General features: G+C 44.3%; 1 protein-coding gene across 3 annotated transcripts in view; it reads left to right on the top strand.

The window, feature by feature from the left end:
- Positions 1-1,487: 1,487 nt before the first annotated feature.
- Positions 1,488-19,312, top strand: part of SLC9A7 (solute carrier family 9 member A7) — a 77,058-nt gene continuing 59,233 nt past the window's right edge. For 2 of the 3 annotated variants that reach the window (XM_059836005.1, XM_059836015.1), the window contains exon 1: positions 1,584-1,749. In XM_059836005.1, coding sequence (XP_059691988.1) covers positions 1,584-1,749 — 166 coding nt within the window. Of the gene's footprint in view, positions 1,750-19,312 lie in introns of all 3 variants that reach the window. The other variant, XM_059835995.1, reaches the window with a different exon arrangement.

The raw sequence follows: 19,312 nt of genomic DNA, 5'->3' as shown, positions 1-19,312 counted from the left end.
AAAAACGTGGATTTACATAGCTGTCATCTTGAAATGTTTCTAAAAAGGAGTCTCCTAAACAAAAGTGTATGTGACAAGAGACAATCCCAGATCCACTAGCAGGAGGAGAGAAAGTTTGGAAGAGACACTCTTGTAACTAGAGCACCCCAATAAATACCCTCAGAAATTGCCAGGCAGCAACATTAAGAAAGAGAACAGCATGAAAGGAGATAGGATCTGCTGTATAACTAATTAAACGTGTGGCCAAAGATATTCTACTTTCTTTTTATGCAAAATAATGGCTAAAATACACATTAGAAGTTGTGATTGAAAATAACAATTGTAGGAGAAACGGCACGGGAGCAGAAATGTCAGCACTGCTCACACCACCGCTGGAAACTGGGAGGGAATTCCTCTGGTAGCCAAAGGCAAAGAACACTCCTGCTGAAGCTGATAAAAACAACAACAACAAAAAAATCACCAACCCGAGTTTTACAGCATTTCGTATTTCTTTAAAACGAAACATTTTCATTACTCGGAATTACCTGTTTTTTCTTTTTTTAAAAAGATTTGCAATTCATTAAAGAAAAAAGCTAAAGGAGAAAGTTCTGATTTTAGCTTGTTTGCGAAAAGCGGCTTTTCTTTCCCTCCCCCAACTCGAGACGATTTTAAAACAGTAGGCATATAGTTGGGTTTTTTCAGCAAAGAAATTGAAAATGAAAAATACTGACTAGCTCTATTGATTTCCTACAATTGTCTTGCTTCCTAGAAGCAAATCTCCAGTAGGATGTATTTGGATGGAAACCCCCAAGTTAGCAATTTGCATTTAGTAAGTTTTCCTGTATCTGAAAAAAAGAAAAGAAAAAACCCCACGTGGAAGAACGCTCGAGTGAGTATATTCTCACTCTTTTGGGAGAACTTTTATAAATTCATAGAGACCCAGAGCGACCAGTGCCCACGTTTTTTCCCTTCCAGGTCTGAGGGAAACCACCAGCTCCCGGCCAGCTCGGTCCCGGACAAGGGCAGAGCGGGCTCCAGGGTGATGGTTTTCAACAACGCACCGGTGTAACAGCTGCCCACCGGCTTGCTGTGCGGCGCGGGGAGAGCGGGACCGGGGCTGAGGCCGAGACAGACCCCGCAGCGCTGCCCGCGCCCCCAGGGCGGCACCGGGGGCTCCCGAAGCAAAACCGGCCCCGCGGCGGGGTGGGCCGGTGCTCACCCACCCCGGCGCCTCCCGCCGCTTCACCTCCCGCCGGGCGGGGCGGCCGGGCCGGGCACGGAGGACTCGGCGTCCTCACGGCAGACGAGCCTACGCTCCCCGGACGAGGCCGCCACCGGCGGGGCTGCGCCTTTAAGGGGCCGGGGGAGGCGGCGGCGGGCGGGTTCCTGCGCGCCGGGGCCGCTCCCTCCCGCCGGCCCTCGTTACCTCCCCTGCCGGCCGGCGGGCAGTGCCGGCGGGCCGCCGCCGCGGGTGTAGGACGGGGAGCCGCGGCAACTTGCCTGCAGCCATGGCTCTGCCCCTGCGCCGCCGGCTGCCGGTGCTCCCGCTTCTCCTGCTGGCAGCCGGCGGGCTGCGGGCGGCGGAGCGGAGCAGCAGCAGCGCCATGGAGGAGCTCGCCACCGAGAAGGAGGCGGAGGAGAGCCACCGGCAGGACAGCGTGAGCCTCCTCACCTTCATCCTGCTCCTCACCCTCACCATCCTCACCATCTGGCTTTTCAAGCACCGCCGCGTCCGCTTCCTCCACGAGACCGGCCTGGCCATGATCTACGGTGAGTCCCGCCGGGGCCCCGTCACCGCGTCTCGGCCAGCGCCTCCCGCCCGCGCCTCAGCCCCGCTCCCCACCTCCTCCCCGGGCAGGCGGCTCTCTGAGGGCCGGTGTCACCCCCGGCAGGTGCCGGGAGGGGCGGGGGGCGGCCCGGAGGCGGCGGCAGGCCCCGGTGCTCGGCCGCGCCCCGCCGTGTCGCCGCGCCCCCGCTGCCTGAGGAGAGGCGAGGTGCGGGCGTGCGGCGGCGGTGGCGCTGCGGCCTCGCGCCCCCCTCACGGCTGGCGGGCGGCAGCGCAGGGGTAGGCCGCACCCCGGGGGGAGAGGGAACCCCGCCGCGGCAAAGCCCGTCAGCGTCGGTGCTCCTGCATCCCCTCCCCTCGCCGCCGCCTTTCCTCGGGCCGGGGGCAGAAGGAGGGGGGAATACCGCCCGCTGCCTCCCGTGCGGCGGCAGAGCGGTTTCCTGCGCAAAGCTGCGCCCCGCCACCGTCCCCTGGCGTTGGAGTGGCTGTGCTGGCACGGCGCAGCCTTTTAGTAACCCTCCCCGCTGCAGAAAGCGAGCTTGCCGGGCGTACTTCTGGCAGTTCGGAGCACCGGGCCACGCGGGTCGTCGCAGAATGATTTTGGAAGGCGTTACCCACATGCCCTCACCGTGCTGCGGCACGCGCTGTGTGGAGAGGAGCGTGTTCCAACTTTCACCCTCTGGGGTTTGCCCACTGGCTATTGGTGTGCCGCTGTCACGGGTGGCCTGAGTTTGCTGGTTACCCACTGACTGCAGTGACACCAGACGCCCTAGACTGCGGCCACACCTCATCCTAAGCCCACCTGGTGGAATAAGGACTGCGCAGAGTTGAGTTTGTCCTCTCCAGCCCCCCCCTCTCCCCCAGGGGATATGAGCAAAAGGAAAGTAAATCTCTCCGTGGAAGCTGTGCTCTCCCCTGCGTTTGTGGGGCTGATGATTCGGGGGAGCTGGGCTCTGCACTGGCACTGTTAATGGCTGGTGCAGAGGACCGCAGGTAAGACTGAACTGGCAACGCGGAGTACTTGCTCTGCTGCGAACTCACACGATTGTATTTTGTGTGCAGTTTGCTACACAGAGCATAAACAGTTGCGATGAGGAGCAGCCATCCATTTAAAAAATGATTTGTCTGCCGGTGATTGGCTACTGTTGTGATGCCAGGGGCACTTGTTCTCCTTCGTGAGCTGAATCAGTTCCTGCTGAACAGTGTGAAACACCTGCCCAATGTTGGTTGGGATAAGCATATTGAGGGTAACCACAGATGAGAAATTTGGCACTCAAGGGGAGGGGGAAAGTGAACCATTTCTTCCCCAATGAGTACTACTGCTATTGAGAGCTACGTGATTGCTTGCAAAGCAGTGGAATTTTCCTCTGCTGATGCTTCTCTTAAACCATCCCAGTTTGCTCTTAGTCACCGATCTCTTTGCTGCATTGCTGTGTATGTCACATATGCTCGTTGTGGAAAACTGTCAAATTAACAATTGGGCATATAAGTAAGTTAGGCACTAGCATGATAATGCTTAGCAACTGAATAGTGCTCAGGCGATGGTAGATTAACTGTGTATGTGCTATAGAGACAGGGTAAGGTTGTATTGAAGATGTTGCTTAGATATTACCCTGGCGTTATCACCTTCAGAAAGTTAATTTATGTTTTAAGATCATTTTAGTGATTTAGGTGTTTTACTTTATGGTGGAAATCTTGCGTACGTGGGAGCGGTAGTGTATGCAATATAAGTACCAGGGCATCAAGGGCATTTGGGTATGCATTTTGGTGAGCTGTGGGGGAAGTAAGAAATTGTTCAGCTGGAGAACTTCTGCCTCTCATTAAGCTCAAACTAGTTTACTCTAACATCCAGCTCCTGATCTATGAAATGGATGCTAGATTCCCAATTTGATGTACAAGTGCTGAAATTGTGTATTAGGAAAGTCACTATGCTATTGCCCTTTCTGCACGGCAGGCAGCACTGCTGGAAGAATGATTGGCTCAAACCATTGCATGTTCTTGGTGTGCCCTTGTCGAAATAATTTTTGTTTTCGTAGATCCTTCCTCAATACATGCACTGTCTAGATGAGCCCCTTTAGTATACCAAAATACATGCTCTTCTCCCTCCCAAGCAAAATGACTCTTGCCATGTTGTGACAAACATCTGAGGAAATACATTTAGTGAGTTCAGTTCCTTTCTAACACTGTTTGCCTTCATGCCAGTAAAGCTCTGCTGGGGCCTGGCTTCACTTAAGCATTTTGTAGACTTCCTTTAGAACAAAGAAAAAAAACATAGCGAGTGTCATAGTAACTGTCTGTTACACTTCTGATAACCAGGCTTTATTCTTCAAGTAGGAGTTTCTCCTCTTCCTCCTTTGTCACTTAAAGAATAGCGGTTACACTGAGATACGGGTTTCTGTTTTGCTGATAACTTGGTATCTGAGAAATGCATGTTTTTTCAAACTATGTATGTATTTAAAATGCATATATTTGATCAGTCTGACTTATAAACAAAATTATGTGGCAGTATTTCAACCGAAGAGTTTGTAGTCCTAAAACCACAAGCATCTAAAATGAAACATTTCTGGGTGTCTAGGTGTTCTCACAAGGATGTATTTCGTAATGTTATTGGTGTAGGCTCCAAACTCTGCACACTAGGTAACTTTCACATGGTTTTATGGTCAAGTCTACAGCACTTGTACCATTTGTGTTCAATTTTTCTAACAGAAACATTTTGATTTTTCTATCACAGCAGTTTTCAGTGCTACTGAGTAAGTGGCTTTCATTTACAGGAGAAGTAAGCTAGCGCTTCAGTGCCAATTAATTTTTATTGTGGAGACAGTGACCTAGGCAAAACTGTCTTATTACACCTAAAAACCCTCCAAAACTGTTGGTTTCAAAGTGATGAGTCTTTGGATGATTGTGTTAGATCAAATACACATTTGACCTGAGCTAGTTAGAACTACAGGTCTTGATGGTTGCTTGCTCCTTTTGCTCTTTAAGAAGAGGTGATGGAGCTGGATTTCTTTTTCTTTCTTATCTAGCCATGATAATTTACAGTAATGTGCAATGAGACCTTTTTCCTTGAGCGCAGTGGGAATCAGGTGGCACGATACTGGCTTGAAATGGTGAGCAGAGAAGCTGCCTCCTGCCAGAGCGTTAACTAACATTTCTCACTTACCTTTTCTGAGAATCCAGATACGAGCACATCCTGTTCTACTTTCATGATGTCTCTGCTGTTGATTTGATCATGTTTCTGTTAGAGACAGCATGTGTTTTACCCAGCTAAAAAGACCTGTGGCCCAAGCTGGTGCTGCCAAAGTCTGCATTTCTTCCAGACTTTGAGTAGCAGGTTTTCTGCTGCCCATTGAATGAGAGGCATCTCTCAAGCCTGACGGTTTCAGTGTGGTGGTCTAGTTACCCAGTCCTCAACAGAACAAAGGCTACTGCTGTGTCCAGATTTGCTGCGTTTTATATAACTTTGTTGTGCTAGCTGCTTCGATTGAAGATTAAAAAGTCATTAAAATCGTTATGTAGTCTTTCCATATTTCTTATTTCCTGTGTTGTTACTGACTTTTCAAGAGACAGTTGCTGCTTGTCTGTCTGTATTTAATGCATCAGAATAATATCTTTTTCTGGAAATGTCTGTTAAGATATGAAATAACATGAAGTTTACATGAGTGTTTAATGACTTGCACATCACGGAAAAAAAAGTGGCACTGCATCTTAGAATCTTATTTTTAATTAAGCAGTATAGAAGTTACAGACCTCAGCTGCACATGCTAGATCTGACAGTTGTGTACGTGAAAGAGGAAGGGACTTAACTTTTTTTTTTAATGTCTTAAAATACATCCTACCTAAAGCTGCAGGTTCAGGTGCAATGCTGATGTGAAGTGATTATGCACCATGTCATTGCACTGTGATTATGCACAGGTCATTCCACAAGGTGCATTTGGCTTATAAAGTACTAAATATAATTGAATTCTGGTCTTGAAACCGTAACAAGGGTGTTGCTCTGGGGAAGTTAAATACTTGCATGGGGCAAATGTTCTGCAGCTGCTCCAGCAATAGTATTACTAATGCAAATCATCATGGAGCAATTAAAAAAACAAACACCAACAAAACCCCAAACAACCAACCCACAACAGAGCAGTTAAGGAACTGAGACTTTGCAGACACACCTATGCGGACTTTCGATAGTGATCGTGATGCTCAACTCTTTGTGCTGGTCTGACTCCCAGTGTTCTGAGCTGTGTTTTTTCTGAAGAGGTTTAACTCTGTGTTTGGCAGGTTTCTTCACGCTCTGCCGAGGAGCATCCCCATGTGGTAGGGAGCCACAGGACTGTCGCATCTTGAGAGCCCAGGGAAGAGTTTAAGGATGGGAAGTGACAGTGGCTCCCCAGCACTCTGCTCTTTAGGAAGCAGCTGTCTGGATATGTAGGCGTGTCCCAGCAGATCCAGTGGTATCATTCCCATTAGGCAATTCGTTTGTCCCTTTCATAAGTGATAATTTGGGTAACTGGCAACCCACACATCAGCACAGGTGTCAGTCCTACCAGGTACCTTCTCAACTGCAGGGTTGTTCTGGAACTGCCTGGGGGCCATTCTGCAGGTAAAAGTAAAAGCAAAACTGGACTCAAGTACAAAGAAATAAAAACAATATATGAAGAGGCATATAAAATATCTGTTACCTTTTGTGGATCAGAAATGAGAGGTAAATGTTCGGGATAAAAATAGCGGATTTGTTCTGAAATACTCTGTATCAGACAAAGTTTCTGTATCCACAAAGTAGCTACAGAAAAGGCCTATTTTTATCTTGTCTGGCTGCAGTGCTCTCTGTTACAGTTCTAGTCTCTACGCATGCTAGAGATGACCTAATGCATCTCCATGGCCGACAAAATAATGCAATGTTGGTGTTTAATAAGCCACTTTTACATAAGTGTTCTAATATTAGATTTAGGACCATAAGTCTGAGCACCCAGTTTTGAGAACATTATCCTTTCTCTGGCAACCTGCATGTTCCTCCTGGATATTCTTTTTAAATCACTTGGTTACAGGCTTTCAAAGTGAGTCTTGCTCAATTTTTTGTCTGCTCGGGAAATTTTGATTGTATTGCAAATCTTGTCTCTAAGCTTGCTTTGTGGCCTGTGGCTGGGTGGAACTTAAAACTCTATCTTGTGAGAGATTTTTGGAAGAAATGCTGTATCTGTTATTAGCCTACCTGTATTTCAGATTTGCTGTCCAGGTGGGGTAGTTGGATAGCTTATAAATTGCTACTATTTCTGAAATGTTTTTGGAGTACAATTCAGCTGTAGTCCTTGGAGTAGTGATTTGGGATGGGGGGTGGTTGCATTTTTTTTTTTTCCCAGGAGGGCAGCAGTTTTAATAGCAGTTAAGATAAATCATTTATTTCTATGTTTGTTAACTTCAGCTTCATGAGTTGTTCTATCAAAGCAGCACTAGATTACCCTTCTCATCACGGGCATGAGCCAAAGAAGGCAGAAATGACAACCCTGGATTTCCTCTATGTGAGGAAACCTTTGGTGACATAACTGGCTGTTAAAGCTGGTACTGCCCAACAGCACTACACAGTTGTAGGAACCAAGCAGAGGCTGAGGGGGAAGCTATTCTTTTGCATATACTGTAATGCTCATCTGAATTAGAAAGTTATCACAAACAGATGCCAGTTCTGTAATATTGCAGAGCTCACACGCGTGCCTGCCTTCTGCTCCTGTGTGCCTGCTCAATGACTGGTTGTGCTGGTAGGTGGGTAACCTGATGTCTGGTGCACAAGCTTGTTGTCAGTGAGGTGGTTATGGAGCACGTGACGGTTAGTGTTGCTCTTGTCTGGGCCCTGTAGGAGCCTGAGGCTTTCCTTAAAGTCCACTTAAGAAGATTTTGTTGCAACCATTTCCAATTTTTCTTTGCTACCTTGCAACAGAAATACGACTCCAAACAGGTCCTACAAGCAATCTCCCTAAAACAACACAAGGACTGAGGTCCTCTGTAGATGCAGGGCATCTGCAGCTGCTCGGGTAGCTTCTGCTCTTGGTTCAGGTGAGAAGACTGAAAAGGGGATGGTGAGGGAGTGTATAAAAGCTGTCAAATCCTACAAGATGTCCAAAGCTGCTTCTCAGGTGTTGGTGGTGTCCCCATCTCAGTGCTGCTCTGCTCAGTAATTTGGGCTCTGTATGCTTTGGGGACAAGGTGGATGGGACAGATCAGGACTGGGTTTTTAGATGTCTTCTTTCCCTGTGGTAAGTTAGGCCTTTGTTTTATGGATGATCCATAGAAGGGTAATAGGGAGCGTTTCCTTGGCTATGTTAACAAAAGTCTACGTAGCAACTGGCGCGTAACCTTATCTCTGTGTTTCACAATGTTGCGTTTACTTACACCTTAAGCAAAACAGAATGAACAATTCAGACATTGTTCTTTCTGATATTTAATTAAAAAAAAAAGTTGTGCTGGACTGAAGTGGACTGAAGTGATTCTAGCTGTGCCTTCTCTTGCAGTGTCTTTCACACACCTTTCTCATTTTCTGTGCTATAGAAAGACTAGAGCATCTTAACACTGAAGTCACCTTCACCCCAAGCAATTAGCCACATAGCAGGGTGCTTTCAGGAGTGCCTCTGGCTCATCTGTACAACCAGTCCTGGGCAGCATTTAGGTGCAGCAGTGCAACCTGTGAAACACCCTTCTAAACTACTGCGTGTTTTGGGCTTGCTAGCAGAGGTGGGAACTCTAAAGTCGTCTGCTGTGTGTGCTTCCAGCTCCTACCGTCAGCAAAGTTGGTACAACTGCGAACAGGCGTAAGCCTTTCCGCTGACTTGCTGGGGCCCAAACTCTCCCTTCTCAGGGAACTGGCCTTGCCTCCAAGCTGGGATGGTTTTCCGCAGCACACAGAGATAGCTCTGGAAGCAGTGATGGGAAGGCTCAATTCCCTGTGGCAGAAAAGTGTCATCTTTCAGCTAGTTATGCTCCCCCTTGTGTCCTCTGTCTCCACAAACCTCACTTTATGGGTGCATAGTAGCCCTTTTTCCCCATGCTTCCTTCTGAAAGTTGGCCTCCCCTTACCAACCTACTCTGTAGAGTAGTTTAAGACAACATCTTAGAGTTGGATGAAACCTTTCCTTTGCTTCTGGCAGGGAGATATTTCCACCCCCATCCCCTGATCTCTGAACAACCATTCTCTCCGTTTGGTAGAGGTGGCAGTATTCACCCACTACTGATCTAGAAAACAGACATCTGAAGCAGGAACCACAAAAAAAAAATGTTAAGCATCAAAGCTATGGTGTGTTATGAGTCCAGTCCTGCAGTCCAGAACTATGTATTTTGGCCTGTTAGGGGCCAGAAGTAAAAATGTTTTACAGTTCCTACCTAGCCCTTTAACAGGTGCTGTGTACTGTGGATGCTTCTCATGCTGACTGCTGTGAGTCTGGCACTGAGCTGCTGAACTGTCCCTGTGTATTCAGGAGACAGCCTCAGTATTTAACTCAAGGCTGTTGTTTCCACTCTGACAGCCAGAAATACCAGCTTGTAGACTTTTTTTTTTAACACGGTCCTTATGTGTGACTCAGGATTAGTGCTTTATCCCCATTTATATCTGAATATAGCTGTTCTACCCCTGCTTTAGGCTAAGTAGTGTCTATGTTGAAATTATGTGATACAAGCAATCATATTTTAGAAGGGTATTTATCTTGAAGGGGTTTTTACTAGTGTGGTAGAAAATACACAGTTGTTCTCAGCAGATAAGAATCTTTTCTGTGTCTATCAAAGATGGCTAATTTAGCTCAAACGCACTGCTTCTCCTCCCCCCCATTAAAAAGCACTTCAGCCTGCAATTAACTGAATGTGAAGGGAGAAAAGAGAAATGGTACAAACCTGCTCTTTTTTTGGTGCCCTGAAATCAGACAATTCACTTTACTTTAGAAGTGCCTAAAGGCCCTTGAAAGCTATGGTGGAAGAAGCTGAGTTGTTTTTGTCAGGGAGAAATAGTTGAAGGCTCCCCCTCAATTAGAATAGAGGAGATGAACTGTGCTCTTAGCCAGGGGAGGTGCGTGATTTCTGTGCTTTCTTCTGGCTTCAGTATTTCATGTTCAGCTTCAAAGGCTGGGTTTAAGCTCTGCATTTCTCCTGATACAGCTGTATGTGTGAGCCATGCATGGAAAAAGATCACAGTCCTACCCAGTAGGTTTGTCCTGGCAAAGCTCTTGTAGGTGCAGCACTGCTGCCAGGAGCTGTCTGTGGGCTTTCCTGTGCTGCTACCCCAGATGGCCCAGCAGTGGGGTAACCCTGCCACTGCTGGAGGGTCCTGCCTGTAAAGCTGTGCTGACAGGGCTTGCAGGTCTGCTGTAGTCTGGGCTATTACTCCATAGCTGCCATTTCTGCTGTTTGCAGGGTTTTCAAAATACCCCCACCCTGTTGAAATAGGTTTTAGATGCAGCTGGGGACCACTGAAATACCTGGTGTGAACTTTAAGTACATGTAATGAGTGCATTACTAGTTCCTCCTCTGTTACCTTGTAAGCCCCTTGGAGGGGACAGTCTGAACAGCAGGGCTGTGGGTCTGATGGACACCTTGGTGTGCTGGCTTTGTGGAAATGTTTAAATAAAGTGGTATGCTTATTCCGAATGCCATGCCTCTCCATAGTTGTCTTCATTTCTGACTTATGCTTAAAAAAATAATTAGTATTGACATTATTTTTTAAGTAGGTGCTCTTTGACTTGTTTTCTTCTTCTTTTGTTATGAATTTGGGGGACTTTTCTTAATTAAAAAAAAGGGTGGAAACAAAGGAGCACGGTATAAATGTATCATAAAATGTAATTAACTTGTCTTTGCATAAGATGACGGTCTTCAGTGTGCTGGCTGTGTGTGGATGTGCGGTGTATGCACCTGCAACTCTCACATCAGCAGCTAGCTGGAGAGAAAGCTGCTCGTGTGGCTTGGTGTCCCCTATGTGTGAAATTCTTCCTCTGAAGCAGGGCATGCTTGATGCCAACATACTGGAAGTATAGTCATTGCTACTGAGGCTCAGATGCTGTCCCACTAATTCAAGAATTGGATTAAATATGAAAACCACTGTTAACCTTTGCCATTGCTTTGAATGTGAGATACTAATAAAAGATGTTATAACTGATGATAGCTTGAAAATATCAGGCATCCCCCAAGGATATGACTAGCTTTTGATTTGTACTCTTTGAATCCATTAGAATGGATACTATCTGTTTCCACACTAATTTTGAGAAATTATTATTTTTTCTCCTGCTTCTTAGCACTTGATATCAAGTCCTTCAGTAGTGAAAGGGGACCTGTCATATACCTCTCTGCTGCTGTTTTACTGCTGCACAATCCTTCCTATTTGCTCTTTCCTTCATGTCAGTCTTCATTGTGCTTACTGATTGTGTAATGGCCTTTCTCCTGGGAATAGTTTCCTTAACCATGAGACAGCTTGACTGTTCTTCCTTAAATTGCTGCCTTAGTAAGTGAATTGTTAGTGTTTAGCCCCAGAATCCACTCTCTCCTGCAGCTAGAGAACTTGCTTTACAGCCTTTGCTGAACATACAAGTCACCTGCTATGGAGCTGGACACTTACCCATCCCAAACTCTGCTGAGGCTGGAGATCGTGTATGTACATTCCCTGTATAACCAGCACTGTTATTTACAGTCTTAGGATCTGGCTGGTTTTGTAGGTGAATTACAAACTCTGCTTTTATACGCTGTGAAGTTGTGCTGGTTTTTGCTGGGATAGAGTTTATTTTCTTCATAGTAGCTAGTATGGGGCTATGTTTTGGATTTGTGCTGAAAACAGTGTTGATAATACAGGGATGTTTTTGTTGTTGCTGAGCAGTGCTTACACAGAGTCAAGGTCTTTTCTGCTGCTCACACTACCCCACCCCACCAGCGAGTAGGCTGGGGGTGCACAAGAAGTTGGGAGGGGACACAGCCGGGACAGCTGACCCCAACTGACCAAAGGGATATTCCATACCATATGATGTCATGCTCAGCATAAAAATCTGGGGGAAGAAGAAGGAAGGGGGGGGTTGGAGTTATGGCGGTTATCTTCCCAAGTAACTGTTATGCGTGATGGAGCCCTGCTTTCCTGGAGATGGCTGAACACCTGCCTGCCGATGGGAAGTAGGGAATGAATTCCTTGTTTTGCTTTGCTTGTGTGCATGGCTTTTGCTTTCCTTATTAAACTGTCTTTATCTCAACCCATGAGTTTTCTCACTTTTACTCTTCTGATTCTCTCCCCTATCCTGCCGTGGGGGGAGTGAGCAAGCAACTGTGTGGTGCTTAGTTGCCAGCTGGGGTTAAACCAGGACAGAAGTATTTAAACAAAAATAAATTACATTTGGAGAAGTAGAGGCTTCATCTGGGCATGTTTGAAAGTGATCTGTGTTGGCTCTTTCATATAATGGCAATCATCAAAGACCTGGCTAGCTTCTATCTAATTGATACCATATTTGCTTGTCTGTGTATGAGCAATGAAGTTGATGATAACCTAAAGTGGTTGACAGATAGAGAATACAATTCATGCTTTATTTGTGTTTGCTAGTAGATACCGTATTTAAACTTCTTATTCTTGGCCTGAATACCAACTTATTCCAGCTGGCTTTTAGCTTTGCTACGTAATTGACTCTTTCTAAGTAGCCTTTAGAAGTTGGACTCAATAGAGGAGTTTGAACTGGCACATGTAGGGATCTCCTTGGCTAGTCAGGAGGGATATGCCACCTGAGATGGAAGGGGCATTCACAGGATATGTGAAGCAGTGCGAGGAGTTGGCATCGCTGGCTACGCTGCAGTTCTGCAAAGGCTGGAAAATACAGGAATAAGCATGGAGGAAGAAAACTCATGTAAAGGCTTATTGCTGTTGTGGAAGTGCCACCTGATCGTTCCTCCTGGGTTATCTTTGATATTCTAGTTGAATATTATGTAATGCTGTATATTAAGAGCAGAGGAGGGTGACTCTACGTGACCTTCCACAGACATGTCTGGCAAGGTTGGCTGTAGCATCCTTTCCTGGCTCACAGAATTGAAGTGGGCACTTCTGCTTGTTTAGCTTGTCTTGAAGCTTTATACTTTGGCAGTCATGATTGCTGCACAGCATAAAAGGTACGGTTTTGTCATGCTGATCTGCAATACTAGTGTCTTGCAGGAAGCATATTCCCACCAGACACTGTTTACACTGAATAGTTCTTTGAAGGAGGTGAGTATTTTGAGGACATGATGGTGTGAGTGAAGTAACCTTAACTCTGGAATAGGCTTTCATACGGGCAACTGAGTGCCAGTACAATGTTTCGGCCTAACCATTCATGCTTTTCATCTCTGCATGACAATATATCTAACTAGGCAAATATTCTGTTTATTAAGTTGATTTTTATCTCTAGAAACTTTTAACCTTTTTTCAACTGTGTTCACATGTGTTAGAGCAATGTGTTTATCTGCTCAGCCCCAGACATGTTCTTCAGACTTCAGGAGCTTAAATGGAAAGGTTGTGCTTCTGTATCAGGTTTAAATTTTCTCTGAAGTTCTGACTTGCCCAGTTCTCAGGGAGTTTGCTGCTCTCAAATCTCGCTCTCTGAGAGAAGGAGCCTCCTCAGAACACAGAGATTTCTTGAGCTTCCAAAAAATCCAATGGGTGACCATCCTCCCAATGTTGTTTTTTTTTTTTAGAGGTTGGTGGACATAAAACTAATCTTTTCCTCAGCACTGCATGACTGAAGAGCTAGTGAGTGATTTCATACTGGTGACCTGCTTGTTAAGCTGCAGTAACTAAATATAATTGCAGCATACTCAGTTTTTATGTGTGCGTGCATGAAACAGAAATGTCAACAGAGATATCTTGGTGATACCTAGTCCTCTGATTATGTCTCCCTTCTCCATATATTAGCCTCAGAGAACTGTAAAAAGAGTTTATTGCTCTTTCTGGCAAATGCTTGAGTATTTATTTCAACATTTTCAGGTTTTGACCCTAACGGTTTTGGGATCTCTTCCAAAATGTAAAGCACAGGACAGTTACATTTCTTGTTCTTTGTACTTCAGATACAAATACCTAATCTTCTCATTGCATCAGGCACTTATGATGTCAGATACATAAGTGTTTTGTCAACCCTAATTAGAGATAGAGGAAACTTTGCATTATATGTTGTGTGTACATATGACAGAGCCCCTCTCATAAAGATTGGAAGGTCGGGGCAGGAGGTGTAAGCACAATCTACATGTTTATGAATACTTTTTTCTTAGCCTGTTGAAGCTAAGGCCCCCCCATCGGGGCCTTGATCTTTTAGGTACTGCTTAAACTTATAGTTACGGTCTTAAAACCAAAACCAGAAAAACAAAACCGAAAACCACCTCTGAAGCATTTAGTTTGCTGCACTCACTGGCCAAAGTCATAGGTTCTTTGTTACCAGACCACAAGCTGTTTTTCTGCATTAGGTGCTACCTCTACCACAGCTCCAAGAGAAACTAGGGACTCCCAAAAATTTGGAGGATGATGTCTATATGAATTTTGGTAGCCTTCTTTCCCTCTTCTTTCTTCATATGCGAAGTACTGAGAGAGATACAGGTAAATCTTGCCCTCCGATGGTTCCTGTGGGTTTGACTATTCTTTTCTGGTCTGGTCTTTTAGCTCTCCTGAAAGAAGTACTACACTTAATCTGCCTGCTTTTTTGTGGGAATCACCTAAAACTCCTTCCTTGTCACTTCTCCCCAAGGCGCATCCAATAGCTTATCTTAATGCTGGCAACCTGGATTCCTCTCTGTATATCAGACCTACTTTTTTTCCTAATCTAAACTAAAAGTCTTTGCTCAGTTCCCTGCCTTTTGGGAATGTGTGGTAATTGGCTTAAGCTCAGAATGGCTGAAATAACTTCTTGGTGTTTGGGTTTTGTTTTTTTTTCTTCCTCCTGCTATTGCAGTCTTGTCCATCTCTCAGGCTGGTTCCACAAGCACTGCTGAAATTATCTAGATCTTGTCTTCACCTGCGAGCTGTTTAAGCTGTGCAGGTTCTTTCTAGGTAACATCTATGTAAGATATTAATTTCTATCTCTCTCTACACAGCTGCAGTCCAGGCTTTCATTGCAACATTGCCTCCTTCGATGTTCTGCTTCTCAAGGCGCGTTCAGATTCAAGTTCAGATTAAACTTTTGCTGTTTGTGTTATAAGTAACTTTTTTTTCCTTGACCCTGTCTTGCTTTGTTGCTGTGTTCTCAGCAGTCCCCCTAGTTCTGTGGGTATTGTTTTAGATTTTTTTTTTAATTAATGCTATATGAATCAGTGCTTCTGCAAAGTGAAAGGCAATGATACCATTGTCTCTACGAATAATTAATTATAACAAGAATTAAACTAACATTATTTAACTTGCTAATAGGCTGTGTCAAAAGCAAGACCTACTTTTCAGTCCTTGGACTTCCAGAGAAGGCTTAAAGTTTCACTTGCGGGCAAAGTACAGATTGCTCAGCTATAAGAAGAAAACTTGGGTCACTGATGACTGTTTATGACCAGGGTTATGTTATAGAATTTTCTTGGAATTGCAAGTGAGGAAATTAACTCAATTTGTAACACTAGTTTATAATGAATTTGTAAAAAATAGTCTTTTAGTGAATCTAATCTTCTGAGATCTTCAGAACCCTTAATTGCAGAAAAGGGCAATGCTTAAGAACAAAAGTTGGCAGCTTTTGCAATGATGGCAAAGTACCAGAATCTAAATGATGCAATATCTGCATGGTGTTTTCTGGACCACTTGATCCTTGAACTGGTCACATTTCTGACCCACGTGTGTGCACCCACATAAAACATGCATGCTTCTGAGTTGAATTACTTGCTTTCCAGAATAGCCTGTTCTTGTGTAATACTCTCTGTATGAACACGGAGACAATTTTCTGATGCTTCACTTGATTGGAAACAGTATTTCTTTCCATTTGATTTAGTATAGAAAATACACGATTTTACGTGTGGAGGTGGTATTTTTTTCTGATGACACCAGAAAAACTTGTCAACTAAAGAAATTTAGGTGCTCTCTTCCTATTGTCCTGAAACATAAGCTGAGTGTGTATTGTATGGAGAACATAAAACATCTATGAATCATACATTGAAATAAATATATGATCAATGGCAATCTGTTGCACCTTAAGTAATCATTAGGTATACTCCTAAATTTGACAATTCTTACTATAGATGATTTACTTGTTACACTGTGTTTGCCTTACTGGTTGAGAAACTTGAAACAGCAGCTTGTTGTCAAATGTGGATTTATGGGAAGTTCCTGAGCAGACAGGGGTTTTACATCGTTCAGAGGTGGTGGGCTGATGTGACCAGGAGGGTGTTCTGGGGCTGGCAAAAAGGATTGGGAAGATCTTACTGATTCCTGTTAGCACCTGTTTGCCAGAGGTCCATTCCAAAATGCTGGGCTTCAAAGTTAAGGAACATTAAATTGAAAACAAAATCCTATTTTTAAAATGTCTGAAAAAACCTCACTTTTGTACTGTAACTTAAACTAATCAAGTTCCATGGACTTGGGGTTACTACTGGGATGTCACATCTGTAGGACATGTTCTGCTAGACAAGTGGCTGTATTGACCAGGAAAATTTATCTATGACTTACGGTTTGATGTGCTTGAGGATTGAGCAGTTTCGTTCTAAGCTTCAGGGAGCAGGAGATCAGCCGGTACTGAAGAAGTCACCTACCCTGTCTGGAAGAAGTTGCAGAACAAATTGCCGGGGCAACAGGTACCCCAAGGAGAAATGCTTGGCTGAACTTTATCTGCAGAGGGAGATTTAACCAAGGAGAAAGCATCAGATTCAGTTAGGCTTATTGATATGGGCTGAGAGACTGACTATCGGAAGACAGAAGAATCCTGCGGGGATATAGTTTTTTCTAGGAGTGACAAATAAATGGCTGGAAAAAACAAAGCTTTTCTGCAAGGAAGAAAAATATTCTGATTACTGGTCTAGGCTTTTCATTGCTGTATTCCTGTGCTATTTGGCAGATCTTTCTGTGTAGGCTGTGGGTCACAGTCCAGTAACCTCAAGTCTTTGAGGTCATAAATAGGAAATCCTGAAAAAGAACACTTTCCCTCAAGAACTTAACTGGGGAGGGAGTTTCTGGCTGCGGCCGGGATTAGGCTGTTGAGCTATGTGGTATACATTCTCAGAAGTCAATGCGAGTTCCACCATCTCTGAACCACCACAACTATATTGCTCAGCCTGTAAAATGTTTTTAGTCACCTGTTTACACTGCTGCATTTTTCTTGATACTCCTACTTGCTTGGCACACCTAGCACACCTGAAGAGATCGTGTGATAGCAGGGAGCAGGGGAATGGTTGGGCCACTGCTGCTCATCCGCCTAAAGTTAGGATCCAATTCTCCTCGCTATGCTTCACTGTTTATGTGGGATGAAAAAAAAAGCGTGTGTATGTATTTACAGCTCCATGAAATGCCATATTAGCATCCAAGCATGGTAAAGCCTTCATTTTTGCCTCCTAAGAATGGAAAATAGTACTGGATCTGAAGTACGCAACAGGAAATGTTTGTTCAAGGCTGCTTGGGAAACTCGCTGCTGAATTCGGATCATGAGTTGTGATTCTGTCCTTACTTAGTGATTTCCGCTAGCGTCGTCTTTTCTGTTCAGGGAAAAGCAGAACCCTCCACTCTTTGTAATGATCGTACAGTGTGACGATTAAACACAACCCACCTTTGCATACCCTAACTGTGCCTGTAATTTGCCCATGATTTTTGCTTTACAGCAGCCGTGCAAAGCAGGCAGGCAGCTGTGTCCCTTACAGAAGTGCGAGCATAGATAGAGAGCGTGCGGGTGCTGGAGTGCCTCTTCCCTACTGCTGAGTCTTAAACTGGCACAGAGGTGTGTGAGTGACTTCTTGTGCTTTTTTTCTAGCCAACAGTTATAAGGAGAGCTGATTTTTTTTTTTTTTTTTTTGGATGGGTGTCTGAGTATTGGTGAAATAGTTAACAGGGGGGTTTCCTGGGCTTTTTATGGGGTTTTTGGTGTTTGCCATGAGTATCTTGGTATTGGGCACTTGTGTGCATTATTTGTCTCATAAGAGCCGCCCAGCCCTTTATTTGTATTTGATTCAATGCAAGATTTTTAGTTACCGTTGTGACAGGAGAATTGTGGCACACCTTGTTAACTTTCAGTTGAATTTAATGATAAATCTTCCACTTAAACTGCTGGAAAAGATGATCTTTTGCTCAGAGAGTAACCAAAGCTGAACCCAGGGCTCAAAGCAAATCTTTTAGTAGTGCCCAGTCATTATGATGGTTTCTGAATATGTAGATTTTATACATCTAATGATACTATCTGCCAAACTTTTTTGTTGTTAGGTTTCTGGTCTAAAACTTGGCTGATTGCAGTATGATGAGCGTTTTCCCAATGATCTGTAGTTCAGTCTGTCAGCATTTAGCATGAGTAACTAGGCACGCCTTTTGTCTATGTTTTGCTATTATAACAATCCAGAACGCAACACTTCATTCTGCACCCATCTGTATCTCATAACCTGAAACGTTATGGTAGCAATGATAATGCTGTACTCACCCTCAAAGTTCTGCTGTTCCTTCTGAAATCTTGGAATCATAGAATAGTTTGGGTTATAAGGGACCTTAGAGACCATCTGGTACCAACCCCCCTGCCATGGGCAGGGACATGTTACAGTTATTTATGCCAGAAGAAAATGATAAGCTAAATAGTCTACTTGCTTCCTTATGATAATTAGTTCTGGTCTCAAAACTGATCCTGTACACCTGGGTCTAATAGTTAGGTAGCACTTTACTGTAAGGAGCAGTTATCCAATTTGATCTTCTATTTATTGTTGCTTAACCGGCTAATATTTCATAACAAGTCCTCTTGCTTAAATTGATACCGCTTGTTAAAAGCTTTGCAGAAAAATAAATGCAATGAATGTGTATTTACTGGGTTGCATTATCCATTGTGTAATCTATTTTTAGAATTTGGGAGGCAATTTTTTATTCACATTGGGTTATAGCAAAAGCACTGTGCACCTGGTTTGCCTGCTACTGAGGGAAGGATCACTGAAGTGGTAATTCTCTTGAGGTCCTTGGCATGAATAGGCATTGCAGCAGTAATTTTTCTTTTCTCAAGAACTACTTTAATTGCTACAGCTTCAGAATGTATCATTGTCAGGAGCTGACATGAACATACTTTCTGTACGGAAGCAGCAGAGAGCTCCATAGTGCCTGCACTAGCATTCCAGCATATCCGTAACCTCGTTTTATTTTTGTTGTTCCTTCTTTCTGCGAGTTATTGATCCCTAGACAAAGGAGTGGGGAAAGGTAGTCTTTCTATGTATTTGGGAGGGAGGGTGCTACGAAACAACTTTATTTATACAGAAGCACTTTGCAGCTTTTGAAATACAGCATCTGAACTATGTAGTGCTTCATAAACCCTTTTGGACTCAATTTCCACCATTTTCCTGTTTTGTTTTGAAGAGTGTGTACATTTTCTAGCTGACCATTGTACAGATCAGCAAGTCTTCAGTGCATGCTCTGAAAGCTTGGATTTTCTTTGGATGGGTTTTCATTATGGTCCTATTGCC

This window comes from Gavia stellata, chromosome 1, assembly GCF_030936135.1.
Source record: "Gavia stellata isolate bGavSte3 chromosome 1, bGavSte3.hap2, whole genome shotgun sequence".
NCBI lineage: Eukaryota > Metazoa > Chordata > Aves > Gaviiformes > Gaviidae > Gavia > Gavia stellata.
Note: the sequence above shows the minus strand (reverse complement) of the source record. Positions and strands in the feature narration are given on the sequence as shown.